We start from the raw sequence: 17,361 nt of genomic DNA, 5'->3' as shown, positions 1-17,361 counted from the left end.
TACATTATACCTGTCTAAAGTACGATCCGTTGAATAAATTGTAAAATTAGGACACATTTTGTCTCCAAGGGAGTGGTACATCACCTTTGAAACCGTGTAAAAGCATACAAATGTCCACCTCTACTCAAATGAATGTATTTGAAAATACACATTTTTACTTATTTTTGTTTTGTTTATGTGTGTGTGTGTGTGTGTGTGTGTGTGTGTGTGTGTAATACTGTAGTATTTTGTATTTTGATTTTATGTTAATTATTTGTTATGATGTTGCTTTGTGTTGACAATCACTTTTTTACGTAGACAGCTTGTTTTAATGCCAGTACATTCTGTCTGTTCCTGGCTTAGGGACAGTCCAGTAATGCAATTTCTAAGATAGGTCATGAAATTATGCCTGTATATGTCACTAACTATCATGTGTAATTAAGCTGCAAACCATTTATAACCAGATACCACTCCACAAAACACTCCAAGTTTTCCTCATAATGTTTGATAGTCAAAGGTAATGAGTAATAAATAATGAGATCACAAATGTTCAATACCAAACACTTTAAAATCAGTGCTGATTTAGCTTTTTTCAGTGCTAATCTTAGTCTCTGTTTTAGCTCTATATTCTTTAGAAATATAAGACAAGCCATATACAGTACACTTAGAACAATGAAATCTATCTGTGCATCTCACTTATGATCATAAGTTTAGCAGCCAGTCCTAAAACAGGTCTCAATGTCTTAGCATATTATCAACTTGTCAGCCTGAGAAACATCATTTGTTAAGGCACAGAATGCACTGCCATTTTTGCAGAATGAATCCAATTTAATTGTAAGATTCTGGTAAGATTATGTACCTGAACATGATTCACACATCAAATGTGTCTTAAACATAGCAAGGTTTGTGTTTTGCAACAAGAATTAGGGAAGCATGCTTAATTAATTTGTTATCATGCCAGAGTATTTCATAATTCCCTTTGTGTGAAGGAATTATAGAAATTTTACACATTCTGTCATATTATTAAGTTTGTCTATTTATAATAAAGCATTTTGTTGGTTAAAATATATAAGCATTATAACTAACAAATAACTGCTATTTGATATAAACAGGAGAGTTAACATAAAATAAATGTACTCTATTGATTGACAGTCCAGACTATTGGTCTGGTTGACACACACAGTTAGAAGTGAACAGTGAATAGTAAATTGCAACATGCTCTTCCATTAATAATTCTGTTTTGTTACAAAAATGTCAGTCTTAGTGGAGCATTAGGGAGATCTCCGGAAGGGCTTCTTGTCACTCAAACAAGTTTGTAAGGCAGATTTCCGCCCTCTATCTTGTTGCACATTCAAGATGCCAAGGAAACACAATACTGTATGTCTGCGAATAACACCTGAGGTTAACATGAATTGTGATGCTACAGTACACCAGGAAATTATAATGTCTCAGATTTCTTGTTAATGATCTGTCTGCAGAACTATTACCTTATCATGCCTTTTGTATGGTGTCTGACAAACCACCAGCACTTAAAGGGCTGTCTACTGAAACTGTTTAAGCAGTTTATTTTCTGAAAAACTGAAATACCTTGCTGAAGGTTTTCAGTGCATATTTGATGTACAGTAGCTGTGTGTCTACTGTGTCTAATTTATTTTTGTCCAACCTCAGCTGACTTTGTAGTTCTTTATCTTTTCATTTTGTACTTATACAGTATATTTATTCACATTTTGTACTTATACTTTTACTTGTACTATGTACTTGTACTATATTTACCAACCCACTTCTATTCAAAATAGGAAAACCACAGGCATACAGTATGACTCATTTTCACTGAATTCAACTACGTTAATGTGGTTGGCTGCAGGCCTCCTACAGTATATTTCTTCTGTCTTGGGATCTAGCTAGCCACACAAGTCTCTGAAGCTTTTCTCAAGCTGTTCACCAAAGTCTGTGAAAAGTCAGCGACAACCTCCAGATCAGTCAGTATGGAATAATACATATATTATTCCATTATTATTATTATATTACTGCTCCCCAAGCACCGCTGTTGTAGCAGTTAGCTCACTGCGTCGGGATTAGTGTGTGCTTCTGTTCACTGTGTGCTGAGTGTGTTTCACTAATTCACGGATTGGGATAAATGCAGAGACCAAATTTCCCTCACGGGATCAAAAGAGTATATACTTACTTACTTACTGTACTTATATAATTATCAGTCCCCCAAAGGTGTGGACAGGGGCCCGATCAATAGATATGTCTAAACCCTGCATGCGGGGAGGTGTTGGTGGAGCAGTGACATTTCATCTGGCTGGGTGTCGGAGGATACGCTAACTTGTATCTGGCAATGCCTCAGCTGCTTGAGTTGGGCTGGGCAATGGGTCTCTGGCCATGCAAGCTGGACCCAGGCAAGGGCTGCAGCCATCACAGCTGTCAAACATGGTTAACTACTCTGGTCCCTTCAGCTGTTATTTGATACTTACTTCTCCCATCCTCACAGAAACACACATACACATCCTGTTGACATCTCATTTTTAGTTTTCTCTCATTTCTTTTTGCAAAGGCAGCTGCCTACCTGCCTGATAATCATAGTGCTGAGTGGGTGTACGACTCTATAAACAGAAAATCCATTTTGTTGTTTAATGCCAGATTTGTAATACTGTATGGTAGAAGATTTTATCTTTATATAAGATTTTATAAGTTGAACCTTAAATGCACTTTAGCTCCACCATAATCAGTAATCATTAAAAGCTAGCTTTGATACAACAAAAAGCTCCCTTTGCGAACTAGATCAAAGAGGCTCCCGCATAAGGTTTTTTCAATGTAGAAACAACCACAAAGGAGAACTTCTGTTTAATCTGACTGGCTGCCATGTTTCAAGCTAAAGTTTGAAGAGTTAGGAAGAAAGAAGTTGACTATTGTTATGTTATCACATCGACTGTGTTCTTTGGCTTGTTCTGTAGTGTAGGCAGTAGTGGCTGGGGTCAGGCCTTGTCCAAAAAGCCCAAACTTTGTCATATGTGGTGTTATTCTATTGTCTGGATCACAATATGCCGGTACTAGGGCGTTATGGTTAGTACAAATATATGGGTGGTTTTCAAACCTGTTCTGTATAACTGTGTTGGACTTAGGCAGGCCCCATTTAACACAATAAGTTGATGTCAGAGTTTTGAAATGTGGTCCATTCCATATAAGTACATCGAAAGTGGTATGGGCTGTCCTATATCTTCCACTCTCTAAACATGTCACAATGTTTGAGGTTCAAATGGAATCTGATCTGAAGCTAAAGGCCATTCAATAACATGTTTAGATGTTGGCCGGCATGTTTGGATATTGATTTTGTTAGTTGGCTTTAATCACGGCATTCATCTGTTTGTATAATGCGGGACACACACTTAATGTGTAATCTGGAAAAAGCAGCTCCGTAAATCTGGGGAAATAATTTTAAACATAATTTAGGAGAAATGTCTTCCCGCCTGACCAACTATGGCCCACATCAAGCCATGGTGGCTGTTGTTAGAGAATTGAAATGACATTTTCAAAGCCCATGTGTTTATGACTAGAGGGGAGCCGGCAACGATGACTTCGTCTCAACATCATTTCCTCTGTCGTTTGGGCTCATTAGGGAGACCTTGCCCGCAGGACCCTTACAGGTTCCTCAAGTCATTTGTGGATCTGTTTTTCAGGGAGCAGAGACCCGAGCAGTCCCATGTCTCCCCAGACAAGCTTGGATCATTATCAGCACCAAGGCTGTAATACAGCATTTGTGTTGTCCTCTAATGGCCGATGTTTATTTCCAGACCATTGTCTCTGTGCCACCCAATTGACCTCTCATGAAGTGGAGGACTCCCTTTTGGTTCGCGGAAAAATGACGAAAATATATTCTTTTCAGCCTACTTTAGATTGAGACTATATAAATACATATCTATGGCTATGTTTAGAATTTTCCTTGTTATAAAGTGGTTTTGCTCCTCCCTCTTCCTCTCTTTCACATTTTATATCTTTCTCTCTGTTCCTTTTTCTCCCTGTCTCCATTCTTGCAGCAGGCATATGTAATTCTGCAGAGACATGTTATCTGTATGCAAATGTTGTTCTTTTCTATGGAAGCCTAGCTGGTTAACAATTCAGATCAGGTTTAGAGGCAGCAGAACCACAGAAACACATTTCAAAGAGAGTGGGCTCTTAGGGAGGCAGTGTTGCTGTGCATCTTTAGCGCCTCTGTTCTTGTCCAGGAAGATGCTATCATAGTTTTAGCTTAAAAGTACAGACTGTCATGACACATTAAAATGTATGTACTGTATTATACAGTAACTAACAACATACTGTAAGGTACCACCATTATCTTTTACTATATCCAGATCTTATTATACCATATGTACTCATCATGTTATAATCCTGACCCCTTAAATAGACTGACTAAAATGCTATATTGGAAATTGAAAAATTGCATACAGACTTTGTCATTGGTAACATTTCATGATACATTTACATACATTTCAAGTATGTAAATGTATCAATTTACTCAGTTAAAGCATCATAATTAAAAGCTAATTAAAGTTTTTGTTTGGTTGGTAGTGTTTCGTGGGAATTTAATGAATGACTGTGTTTATATTTGGGTAGCCAAAAAATTGTGCTGTAGTCTACTTATTCTCTACCAACCAAGGAAGGTCATATTTATATCAAGATGTATGTTAAATGTATGATGTATGTTAAAATGCAACAACAACAAAAAAATACGTCTCATACTTAGGGTCCCACCTCTACGCCTACCTCCATGTTTTTGTCTGCCAAAAGCAAAAGTCTCAGGAATTAAGACTCTTATTGGGGTGCACTTGATATAGAGCTCTACAAGAGGGTTTTCCTGGGGATCAAACCAATAGGGATTTCCTGACAGAACCAACCAACCAAACTCAGCTTTCATCTGTCATGTCTACTAACTTGGCCCGCTAAGCTCTCACTCCCAGGTTCAGTAGTCAGTTCTCAGTTTCCATACCATCATTAGATATTTACAATATTAACATTTCCAATCACCAAGGTATACTTATCCAGCGTGCATAATCTATGTTTTGTTTTTATGTGCCAACCCTTATTATGCCACAATAGGCTCATTCATTTAGTTTGCACCGATATATGCCAGGCCTACTCATCACTTCTGCTATTCAAACCAACTGCTTTACCAACACTTTGGAAGAGTTTCATGTCTACCCACACTAACTTCCCACTGACTGCTCTGTTGGCTTTTTGAGTATGCTTTTTGAGCACCGGTATGCCTCCAGTGTCTTGTGCTCCAGCATGGCTACGCATCACACTCATCACTCATGTTATCTCTGCCATACGCATCCCAGGACCATGGACAGCTACCAAAGCCATGTGTTTATTATTAGCTTTCTAAACCAAGCATCCGGATGGACAAACTAGTCATAGTGGCAAACAATTATACAGGCAAGTGTTTGTGTATGCTATGGAAGTCACTGTGTTCTCTCCATCTGCTGAAGTCCAGTTCTGCAGGACAGAGACAGGACACATACTGGTTATCACTCTTTATTAAAACTCAACATCATATTTCAACTGTGTTTAGACATTTTTATCAGTATAGGTCATGTATTAAAAGTATGTTGGCAGCTAAAGGATTGAATACCCCATAACCCGGTACATCCAGCCCAGCCACCTCGCCCCCTTCATTTCCCCCTAGACACAGGGCATCCATTTAACAAAGTCATCCGAGTGGAATAAGTGCAGAGCAAGTGTTTGCATTAGCTTTCATTAGTGTCCCTGTGCAGCTCAGCTGGGACAGAATGCAATTAAGCCGTTACTGATTCAACCAAACATCACCATGTCTGATACAGCATACGGCAGGCTCGGACTGGTAATCTGTACAAACGGGCAAATGCCCGGTGGGCCGGTGACCTCCGGGATTTTTTTAATTATTTTTTTTAAGTTATTTAGCCTATTTGCGGCCCGTCATGTAGGTCTAGGCCTAGCCTATAAATGCAGTTGCATCCATTTGGCTTGGGGGGTGACGGGTCAATCATTTTGCCCTTATCATGACAGGTTCAGTGTGTGTTACGATCGCGCCCTCTTGCCCCACCCCTCAAGTGGATTTGTCCAAGCAGCCGCTAGGTTTGTGGGGAAATATAGCCTACGAGTCCATGCATGGTAGCCTAGGCTATATACTGTAATTGCCCTCCGCTGGCTGGTGTTCACATCATCGCAGTTTAACCGTAAACAGCAATCAGAGGTGTCTAGTTTTATTCCATAAATATATTTTATAGACGTTAGTTGCACGCACTACCAAGAGCTTCCATTTACTGCACCATGTAGGCTACTGTAGTGCGGTTTGTCTGTCAACATAAAAACTTGGTGGAAAAGTGTAGCACAGGTTATAGAAAGTCTATTCATTTTTGGACTCAAAAGGAACTTCAAAGTATTTCCCTTAGCTTTTTAGCTCACAACGACATTGAAAGTGAAACTTGGAAAGTGGAAGTCTCTCCACCGAGTGTTATATTAGATGCACAATCAATTGCGAGTCGATGCAGCTAAAAAGTATCAACTGGTATGTTAGTAACGAAGGTAGCCTAATTTTGCAAAATGTGATATCAGTGGGCTTGTGTGTGTGTGTGTGTGTGTGTGGGGGGTGGGGGGGCATACGGTGAATGGCCCTGATAGAAGTGTGTATTGTGTAATGTATAATGCATTTTTGCCTGCGAGTCAGTCCCATGCCATGGCATCTATCAGTAATGCTTTTTATAAAGACATGTAAGTATGAAGTAACTTTCCCAGATATATTGGACCCTGTGTTTGTAAGTCAGGCTCTTTACTGAGCCATGGTGTAATCTTAATAGTATAGTCTTTATTGTTCTATAAGGATATTCTTTTTCACACACATCATTACATTCCATGCAGGATATACACAGCCTCATGCATATCACATATAACATAACACACCCCATACCCCCCCCCCGTTAGTTTCCCTCCCTCCTCAACAAAATACAAGCAAAAAGGTGGACAGTGCAGACAACATAAAACAAAAGAATGATGATGGATGATTGTCACAGTTTGTTTAGTGCAGTGATAGCTGAGGGTACAAAACAGTCCAGGGCTCTGTATCTGTTTTCCAGTCCAGGGCTCTGTATCTGCGGCCAGATGGGAGTAGGGTGAAGAACCAGTTCAGGGGATGGTCAGGGCAGCTTACCATGGTGCGTGCAAGGCGCGTGGTGGCTCTGTCATTTGCATCAGTGAGGCTGGGGGTGGGAAGCTGTATTATCTTGGATGCTATGTGTGAGATTTTAATGAGTTTGTTCTTGCTGGTGACATTGACTTGCTGGTGAAGAAACAGTGGGAGCAGTAGAGTAGAAGGGGTTGGATGATGCTTTTGTAGAGTAGCAGAAGGAGATGGGGGGGCAACATACAGTGATCTTAGTTTGCGTATGGCATACAGTCTCTGGTGTGCACGTTTCTGTGTGATGGTGACATGTTCATTGAAGTTAAGCTTATTGTCAATGGTGAGACCAAGATATTTGAAAGTGCTGACCTGTGCAACTGGTTGGCCATGGATGATGATGTGAGTGAGTCCAGGGGGTGATTTTGATGCATAAATGACCAGTTCTTTTGTCTTGTCAATGTTGAGTTGGAGGTAGTTATCAGAGCACCACAGTGCAAAATCTGTGATGAACTGGTGGTAAGCTGTGATGGAACTGTTGTCTGTAAGTAGTCCTACTATGGCTGTGTCATCTGCATATTTGTAGTAAGTGGTGTTGGGTAGTGAACTCTGGCAGTCATTTGTGTAAAGTGTAATACTTGTCAAAGGACAGCTCATTCATGTGCACCATATTAGCAAGTAGGAAGCTTTAATTATGATAGAAACAGGAATGACAAAAATTATATTGAAAATCTTACACATTTCATATTATGCAAAGTAATACACTCTGGCATTAGACGCAGTGTTGTGGTTATTTAATAATGTCCTGTATTATTGAAATGTACAGTTAACTTTGTAGGCCTTTCCATAGCAATGCCTCTAGCTGTATTCTTCTTTTCATGTAATAAACTAGAAGTAACCATTGTGTGCATAAATGTGCGTGTGTGTGTGTGTGTTATTTAGCAATATTTCAATTGTGTAAGATGATGCTTTAAACATAAAAATGAGGATTTTAATTTGATTTTATTTGTTATTAGGCACACATGCTGCCTTAGTGTTCTGTGTGTGGAAGAAAAAGCAAAAGGAATATAGGAAAATGGAGACACATAATTGGATGTATTTTGCCTTGGGCTGCCGTTTTTAAGATGTATGTGTTACAGAGCATTAAATCGGAAAGGGGATGTCAAATTGAATGCACCAGGAATCAGAGGAGCTGTTGCATTTTTACCAGTTAAACATAAAAACAGTGTAAGAGAAGGGGGACTTGAATTGTTTCATTACCAACAGTCACCACAGGAGGCAGTCCTTGTTACATGCCTGAATTTAGAGCCGTTATCAATTGCTGCCTGATGGGTATCACTGGTTCTGGTTGAGTAGCTTGCCTGTTCCCTTGTCTTTTATTTCCTTTATTTTAGAGCATTTCCCTCTTTCCTTTCACTTCTTTTTGCACGAGAAGTGATAGACCTGGGAGGGAGCCTAACTTTGGGACAGATGAGTCCCGTCACAGTTGCAAGGCCCAGAGATCTAAATGATGTTTGAGAACAGCACTGGTGAGAAATGAGTCTGCCTCTGTTTGATCACAGTACATATATTTAGGAACATGCACACCCAGGGCCCATTTGTTTTTTGGGGTGGTGTGAAAGGGTACCAGACATCACAATAGATTAGTTTTAAGGACTTGGCTGGTTTTGTTGCTGTACCCTGATGCCTAACCTTGAACAGAGGAGAGACTATAGGATTTTTAACAGTTGCCACAGCTCTCTGTCTATAGGCAATGTACTCGTATAAGACTCAATCTGTGCTCAAATGTGATATCATGTTGTCCTGTGTGCGTCTCTCTTTACAGACATATTCAGATAGGTCAGCAGAGGTGCATTGTTGACTGTGCAAACTGCATCTGTTTGTCTGATGAATTTCCCATATGAAACTATATTTGGCTAGAATGCATACTGCATTGTCAGGTGCAAGTCAGGTGTATAGACCTTGTGTGTAATATATCAAGAAGTATGAAAAGGGACTGCATTGTAATGCAATGTCAAAGTGTTACATTCAGATACATGTTGTCTGTTACCTGCTCTATCATTCAGAATCTAGTGCTTCTTCTTATTCACAGAGAAATGAACATGGGCCACCTGTAGGCCTACCTCATATCACAACCATACGACTTATCAGCATCACCATAGCAACTAGATAAGCTTATTGCTAATGCCCTGGTTCACCTTGGAGAGGGATTTGGTAGCATTGGCAGAACTATGAATTCTGATAAACACAGCAAGCATAGCAAGCAAACTACTTGACTACACTACTTTCAGCAGACTACACTTGTCAGTTGCTGGTTAAAGGGAATCCATTTGTCTTCCCTCTTGAGGGCACTGTATGTTCCACAATGAGTGTAGTCCCACCTGTTCAGATCAATCTGTTCTCTGCTGTACTCAGCCACGGGCACCAGTGGCAGGCAGACTGGCATCTGATTGTTAATCATTTTCGAGGTCCGTGCCTGGCCTCTTTTTGATGTCCACTCCATTCTGGCTCAGCTCGGCTAAATGGAATCAATTAAACACGTGCTGGTAGATTGCTGTCGCTTCTCAGGGATCTATCTGCCTTTGATGTAGAAACAAAAATAAATTAATTCAATTTAAATGGAAAAACTCAATTAAAAAGGTGCCAATGCAGGGTTGTGTGCAGATCCAAAGCTGATGTCTGCCACCCCTTTCGCTCTCATTGTGTCATGTGTATGGGATAATTAGTACACATGGCCACATGTCACTGGTTTTGTGTTTTTACTTGATGAAATTGAGTGTGCTTCAGTTATAGCAATATAGAATAGCTACCCTGTGTCTTGATGTCCAAAGTGAGAATGCATCCTGCTGAGACACAGTTTATTCCCAAGAAGCAATGGTTTAGCACTGGCCAGGCATATCAAAGGATGACCATCAAGAGACTGAGCATTCATCTGACTAAATCAGTGATTTTCCTCTGATGTCTTTAGGGAGAATTGATTTGTTGTCTTGCTAATTGGGCTACACCGAGTTTGAAAAGCCGTAGGATAAAACTGCAATGATGACTTACAATTAAGCTGAGCAGTGGCGGGTGAGCCCCATGTTGGTTGGCTTTTTAATCTAATAAAACAGAATATTACACCTTTGGGAATGTATTATGAAGTCATTCTGTCAACCAGTGGACGCTCAGAAAGGTATCAACAAACACCAGGCTTATTGTTGTGTTTTAAATGTATTTTGAGACCTCTTGGTGGTACTGAGTTGAATAATTGTACCGGAACTATTTTTTAAATCTCTCCAGTGAGATTATTTCCTGCTCAAGAAAGGATTCCCCTTAAGTGTACTGTTACCAGCAGGCCATTGCAAATGAGGCTTCAACCTCTGTTAATTATGTCATTAGACTCTATTTGTTTTGTCAAGGGAGGTCAGACCAATTGTGAGTACTTTGCTACAAACAACTATTAAATGCTGGTTACCTCTGGAGGACATAAAAAATATCACCACTGTTAATGAACTGTTTAAACTGTTGGTCAGTAACCAGGCATTCAAAGTCAGAGATACAATCTGTGGAGATTTCTGTATTTTTCATGTTTCCTTTGTGATTGTTTCCCTTAAACAAGGCCTGTTTGGAAGAAGAGTGGTAACCAGTTGTGAAATAGCAATGTGCAATAACAAATGTTTGCAAATGTAAAGCATATATACATTAAATAATGTTAGAAATTATGCAGCTTGAACTGCTTTGTCAGTTTGTGTTTTGCTGTTGTTGGTTATACATTTAGCTTTGACTTGTATTTACACTGCAGCATTTTCAATTATTAATTCTTTGTAAAGGTTCAAGCTTTAAGTTTATGTTTTTGGAGACGGTTTTACGCAGAGTGGTTTTCTTTCCTCCTCATGGGAGTGTGAGATGTTTTTCCGCATATTCAGTCTGTTCCTCTTTTTATGTCTTTCAGGTTTTTTGAGCACAGGAGACCAAGCTGCAAAGGGAAATTATGGCCTTTTGGATCTAATCCAAGCCCTACGCTGGACCAGTGAAAACATTGCTTTTTTTGGGGGTGACCCTTTGCGCATTACTGTATTTGGATCAGGGGCTGGCGCTTCATGCGTCAACCTCCTGACTCTATCCCATTATTCTGAAGGTAACCGTTGGAGCAATTCAACCAAAGGTATAATGCAGAGGCTGCAACTTTTCACAAATTTGGGTGTTTGCATGCCAGTTTTGTTACAGATTGATGCCTGGTGCACAGAAATAAGCTTTCTTAAATGCCAGGGACAGACAGTGCATAATGTGTTTTTGTGTGTTTTTGACCTGCTTGCATGCATAATTAGCTGTTTTGCATTTTGCCCAACCCATTCAGTTTAAATTTATTTAAAACCTTCAAATATTTTTGCATAGGATATATCAGACTCACACATTCAATGCCCTGTGGGATGTTATCCTGTGTCCTTTTATCAAATTTAATTTATTTTATTGAAATCTGTTTATGTCGAACATTTTGTTAAAAGTTAAAGGAGTTTTGGAAATACAGTATATAGCAATTTGTCAAATTTAGAATGCAATTAAATCAGCATGAAATTGATATTTGTGCAGAGCTGAGTGTAGATGATACTATCAAACCCCAAGTACTCCAACCCCAAAGCAAAGAATCTAATTTGTTATTAGGTTGTCTTGATCCAAAATGTCAATACAGAATGAACAGCTGGGCCAGCCTGGAACAGACAGAAATGAGTTAAACATATACTGATTTTATAGGCTATGCAATTAATTTACTGTATACATAAATGTTGTTTCCAGTGGACATAATGCTTACCTAGAGGGACATAATATACCATGTAGAGTAGAATTAAATGTATTAAACAACATGGCAAGAAATACAGGACATTTCTATTGGTCATTTACAGTAGGCTATCTTCTGTGATTAGACCTGAAGTTTGCATATGCAAGAACTCTGCTAAGGCTGCATGTTGTGGTGTCTAACATGTTTAATATTAAATCAAATTAGTTAGCTATTTTTTTAGTTTGATTTTATTTGAATTTTTTATGATTGGTATAGTTAAGTCTGGTCAAGTTATAGTCAAAGGATCTTGCAGTCACAAACGGAAGCATATTTCAGCGGCTTCAATGCCTAACATCCTACAGGTTGTCATAGCAACATGGATTAGTTCACCTTACCCCTCTCTTCATCTCCACATCGTCTGCATGTCTTTGCATGGTGTCTGCTTAACCTCAGTGGAATATTGCATCTGTTTTTGTCATACCAAGGGCACTTGAGTGAGTGATTATCTATTGATCTAATGCCCCCTGACACGCTGAAGGAGTTGTATGTAAAACTGTTTGATAGTAACACTAACTGGACTTCCATAACCCATGTTCTTACAGTGTAAAAAGGATGTGCTAAAACAAGACTGCAATATGAGCACCAAGGTCTTAGTTTAAGGCAAACATTTGATGTAGCTTTAAAAACCAAAAGTGGTCTTAATCCTACAGGTAATTTCCTTCTGGAACTAAATTGTTTGTCTCATCTCTTTAAAAGTATTGTACATGATTGACTGCCGTCTAAGGTAGGCTATTTTGATCCGTAAATGGAAGCAGAGAACTGTTTTCAACAATTCGCAGAGCTGCACAACAAAGAGAACAAACCAGAGGGACCTTCCCTAAATTGCTAATGATATTTTCTGTGCTCAGAAAGACACATTACCTGAGGGAGTTGTTCAATTTTGACGGAGAAAAACATAAGATATTCCCTTCTCATTCCGTCTCTAATTCGATCCACACCAGATGTATTCATTGTGATTAAAAATGGCATAAACTCTTCCATTTAAATAGCCCTTTTTTCTCTGCAGGACTTTTTCAGAGAGCTATAGCACAGAGCGGTTCAGCCTTGTCCAGCTGGGCGGTCAGCTTCCAGCCTGCTAAATATGCCCGTATGCTGGCCAAGAAGGTGGGCTGCAACCTGAAGGACACTGTGGACTTGGTAGAGTGCTTGCAGAGGAAGCACTATAAAGAGCTAGTGGACCAAGACATTCAGCCTGCTCGCTACCACATAGCATTTGGACCTGTTATCGATGGGGACGTCATTCCAGATGATCCACAGATCCTTATGGAGCAGGGTGAGTTCCTCAACTATGACATCATGCTGGGGGTCAACCAAGGTGAAGGTCTGAAGTTTGTGGAGCTCATCGTGGACAACGAGAATGGTGTGCAGGCAAACGACTTTGACTATGCCGTTTCCAGTTTCGTTGATGACCTCTATGGTTATCCGGAGGGCAAGGACATCCTGCGAGAGACAATTAAGTTCATGTACACAGACTGGGCAGACAGACACAACCCGGAAACGCGGAGAAAGACATTACTTGCGTTGTTTACTGACCACCAGTGGGTGGCCCCAGCTGTGGCCACGGCGGATCTCCACTCAAGTTTCGGGTCTCCCACTTACTTCTACGCCTTCTACCATCACTGCCAGACAGAGCAGGTGCCGCCCTGGGCAGACGCAGCCCATGGCGATGAAATCCCATATGTGTTCGGCCTGCCCATGATTGGACCAACTGAGCTCTTCCCATGCAACTTCTCAAAGAATGATGTTATGCTGAGCGCTGTGGTAATGACGTATTGGACAAACTTTGCTAAAACTGGGTGAGTGTGTTATTTGTTTTAGCCATCACTTTTTGTAGACATCAGGCTATGAATGGATTATGTACCTGACCTGTTGCCAGGAAACTGCTCTGAAATGTAATTTGAGCAAATTAAAAGAATTACTGCATGTAGTATCACAGCATAAAAACAGATTCATGTTTGTATCACTTGTTGCTGGCTATGACATAAGTGGAAGGCTAATTATCTAAAGGCTCCAAATTCGGCTCAGTCCTGTCAGGCGTGTAATGTCCTACACCTATAATAACTGGTACCACTCAAAGAAATCACTGATGTGTCTCTGGATGCTTAAGCCCGTCGAAACAATTCCCTGGAAATTGCTACTGCCTTCATCTGACTTTGGGGTAGTTTGTGTGTATTTGCCAATTTCCTGCCAATCCGTTTAACATTACAGGTTGTAAGAGCGATTTCAGGACCAAAAAAGGCCCAAACATAAATGATCACATTCATCTAATCCTAACGATCCACTAGCTGTAGGCCGTCTCTGTAGGCAGCCTAGGCTCCGAGATCTGTACACAAAAACGATTACTACCAACAAGGGTTGGCAACCACTCAAAGGCAAAATAAAGTGTTTCAACCAATAACCGACGAGATGCGCATTTAGGAGAGTTTCAATTGCACGGGTGGGAGGGGGAGGGAGTAGCGAGCTAGCTCTCTGTTTTGTTTGAACATCAACAGAAGTGACATATCCCTGCTATCGCTGATACAACCTTTAAGATTTTTCATACCTTAAAGAAGCATTATGGAGTTTTGCGCTAAAGCCAGCTACCCATCTAAAAAACATACAAGCTTGCAAACATACATACAATCACCCACACAGTCCAGTTGGTACTGATGAAAGCTTTCTAACATGTTAACGGATGTCTTTTTCCAACATTGTTGGTGATGTCATGCTGGCAATGCTTTAATTGTACCATTATGCTTAGTAAGGTGTTAAAAGTAGACACACTCAAAGCTTTTTTAACTTTCACCTGAGCAAGTGAGCTGTCTGATGGGATTTATAATGATTTGAAACCATGACAGAAAATCAATTTGTATAAGGTTCAAACATGACATCTCTTCACTCAGAGACAAGTTAATTAAGCAGTGTGAGTTGTCAGCAGCCTGTAATATTCACTGGAAGAATATTAAAGAGTTTTACCGTTTTGCCTCAAGGCATGTGTTCTTGCCACTAATTATATTATTTTCTGGAAACGATGGATGGAGGACAATTGCTTCTTTCTACTGTAATATGTGCCCACTGGGGCCATCCAACACTGTAATGACATGCATACACAAATGTCAATTACAAGTTCATACAGAGAACATGGGAGCTTTATGTTCTCAATGTGATGGTGAGGGTCATTTAGAATACGCTCAGCTGTTCTGTGCTACTATAACAGCAATCAATCAACAATTAAGCTTTTTTTCTATATGAGCGTATGCCGTGTCTTGCTGCTGTTTGCTCATACAGGACATTGTGTTTACTTTCTAGAGACCCCAACCAGCCCGTTCCCCAAGACACCAAGTTCATCCACACCAAACCCAATCGCTTTGAGGAGGTGGCCTGGTCACGGTACAACCAGAAGGACCAGCTGTACCTTCACATCGGCCTGAAGCCCCGGGTCAAGGAGCACTACCGTGCCAATAAGGTCAACCTGTGGCTGGAGCTGGTTCCTCACCTACACAGCCTGAACGAGGTCACACAGATTATCTCCACGACCACCAAGGTCCCACCGCCAGAGGTCACTCCGCGAACACCAAAGAAGATCCCTGTCAACACCAAGAGGCCGAACCCCACGCCGTTCCCCACCGAGAGCCAGGACAGCCAGCCCTTCCAGGTGGACCAGCGCGACTACTCCACGGAGCTGAGCGTGACGATCGCGGTGGGCGCGTCGCTGCTCTTCCTCAACATCCTGGCCTTCGCCGCGCTCTACTACAAGAAGGACAAGCGGCGGCACGACGTGCACCGACGCTGCAGCCCGCAGCGCAACACGGCCAATGACCTGGCGCACACGCAGGAGGAGGAGATCATGTCGCTGCAGATGAAGCACACAGACTTGGATCACGAGTGTGACGCCATGCATCCGCACGAGGTGGTTCTGAGAACTGCCTGCCCGCCCGACTACACGCTAGCCATGCGACGGTCGCCAGACGACATACCACTCATGACGCCAAACACCATCACCATGATCCCCAACACCATGCCAGGGCTCACTTCCCTCCACTCCTTCAACACCTTCTCAAGCGGACAGAACAACACGCTGCCTCACCCCCATCCACACTCACACTCCACGACCAGGGTATAGCCTGTGGGACCCTGCAAGCTAAACACACACAGACACATGTACACACACACTAACACACACACATACACACACACACAAATACACACACAAATACAGGAGCCAACACACTGAGTGAAGAAAGCAAGCTGTGGAATATTTCCACTCCTGTGAATATGACTCATAGGAATTATAGGGATTTTTCTGGGACAGATAGTACCATTTTATATTAAAAGGAAAGAAACTTTAAAGAGAAACGTGGAAGAATATTTCAGTTAAAAAATGGAAAACAAATAAAGATATTCATAATTTTTTTTTTTAAAGTACTCAGCATTGTGACTATGCCAGACTCCTTTTCTGGCAAGAGATGTTACCCTCGGATTACAATTGAGCAATCCAAGGAGGTGGAGGACAAAAGGAAGTGTGGGAGGCCCTTTGTAAATGAAAGAAAATATTGTTTTCCTGAGGCATCGCACTCTAGATTACACTCTCAAGAGAAGAGAGGAGATGCTGCTTACCCAATTCAGGCATGTGTAACCCTGCAGGAAACAGACGAGGCATTGTAAGATATGGAATAAGGACCATAAAGGTGGGAAAAGGGAAAGAGCTCTTCAGGAATATGCACAATGGAGACATTCATGGCAATGTCTTGGATACCTTTCATCAATTTATTTTTGGGGAACAGATTTATTGTATAGAACCTATTTACATATCTAGATATGTACACAAAGCACCAATGCTGTTTAAGCCCTCCTAGGGCAGCGATACTCTAAATCTGCCAGCGGAACTTACTGGGGGGAGTCATATTCTTTCTGGCAGATGCAGCTTCATCACACAAGTGCTGTCTATACCAAGAACTGGCAGACAAAAGGGAACCTGGATATTTTTAGCACGATGCGCATGACAATTTATCTGCTTGGTGGCTGTTCTGCTGATTAAGTCATAATTAAAAAAAATAATTTCCATCCCCATTGGATTTGTTTTGAAGAAATACTGTTCTGATTGGCTCACAAACCCACAGAATTCTGACACAGGAAATAAACTTGGGTCAGGATTGTTTAGGGGTGGGGACTGGGGGGGGGGGGGGGACTGGCTAAATAGAGTGCATACACCATAGCTTGAGTGAACATGGTTATAAGGACTAGTTTTGTACAATGTGTGTTGGTAAAACTTTTTAATAGTGGTGAATCACTTGCTGTTTGAGCTCCCAAAGGTTGGGATTTTCATTGTACTCTTTTCGTTCCACACATAGTTCTTTAAAAACATATCATTATTTTATTTTTCATCTCTTGCTAATAGTCAAAGACCACTTTACATTAGATAAGTAATTACCTG

The 17,361-nt window shown here is 40.9% G+C and overlaps 1 protein-coding gene across 4 annotated transcripts in view; it reads left to right on the top strand.

The window, feature by feature from the left end:
- Positions 1–17,045, top strand: part of nlgn1 (neuroligin 1) — a 203,201-nt gene extending 186,156 nt beyond the window's left edge. For all 4 annotated transcript variants that reach the window (XM_042057468.1, XM_042057470.1, XM_042057469.1 and 1 more), the window contains 3 exons: positions 11,064–11,276; positions 12,955–13,744; positions 15,237–17,045. In XM_042057468.1, the coding sequence (XP_041913402.1) occupies positions 11,064–11,276; positions 12,955–13,744; positions 15,237–16,050 (1,817 nt within the window). In that variant the 3' untranslated portion in view covers positions 16,051–17,045. The remainder of the gene's footprint in view (positions 1–11,063; positions 11,277–12,954; positions 13,745–15,236) is intronic.
- The last annotated feature ends 316 nt before the right edge of the window (positions 17,046–17,361 follow it).

This window comes from Alosa sapidissima, chromosome 12 (assembly GCF_018492685.1).
Source record: "Alosa sapidissima isolate fAloSap1 chromosome 12, fAloSap1.pri, whole genome shotgun sequence".
In the NCBI taxonomy this organism is placed as follows: Eukaryota; Metazoa; Chordata; class Actinopteri; order Clupeiformes; family Clupeidae; genus Alosa; species Alosa sapidissima.
The sequence above is the reverse complement of the archived record's forward strand: the minus strand, read 5'-3'. Positions and strand labels throughout refer to the sequence as shown.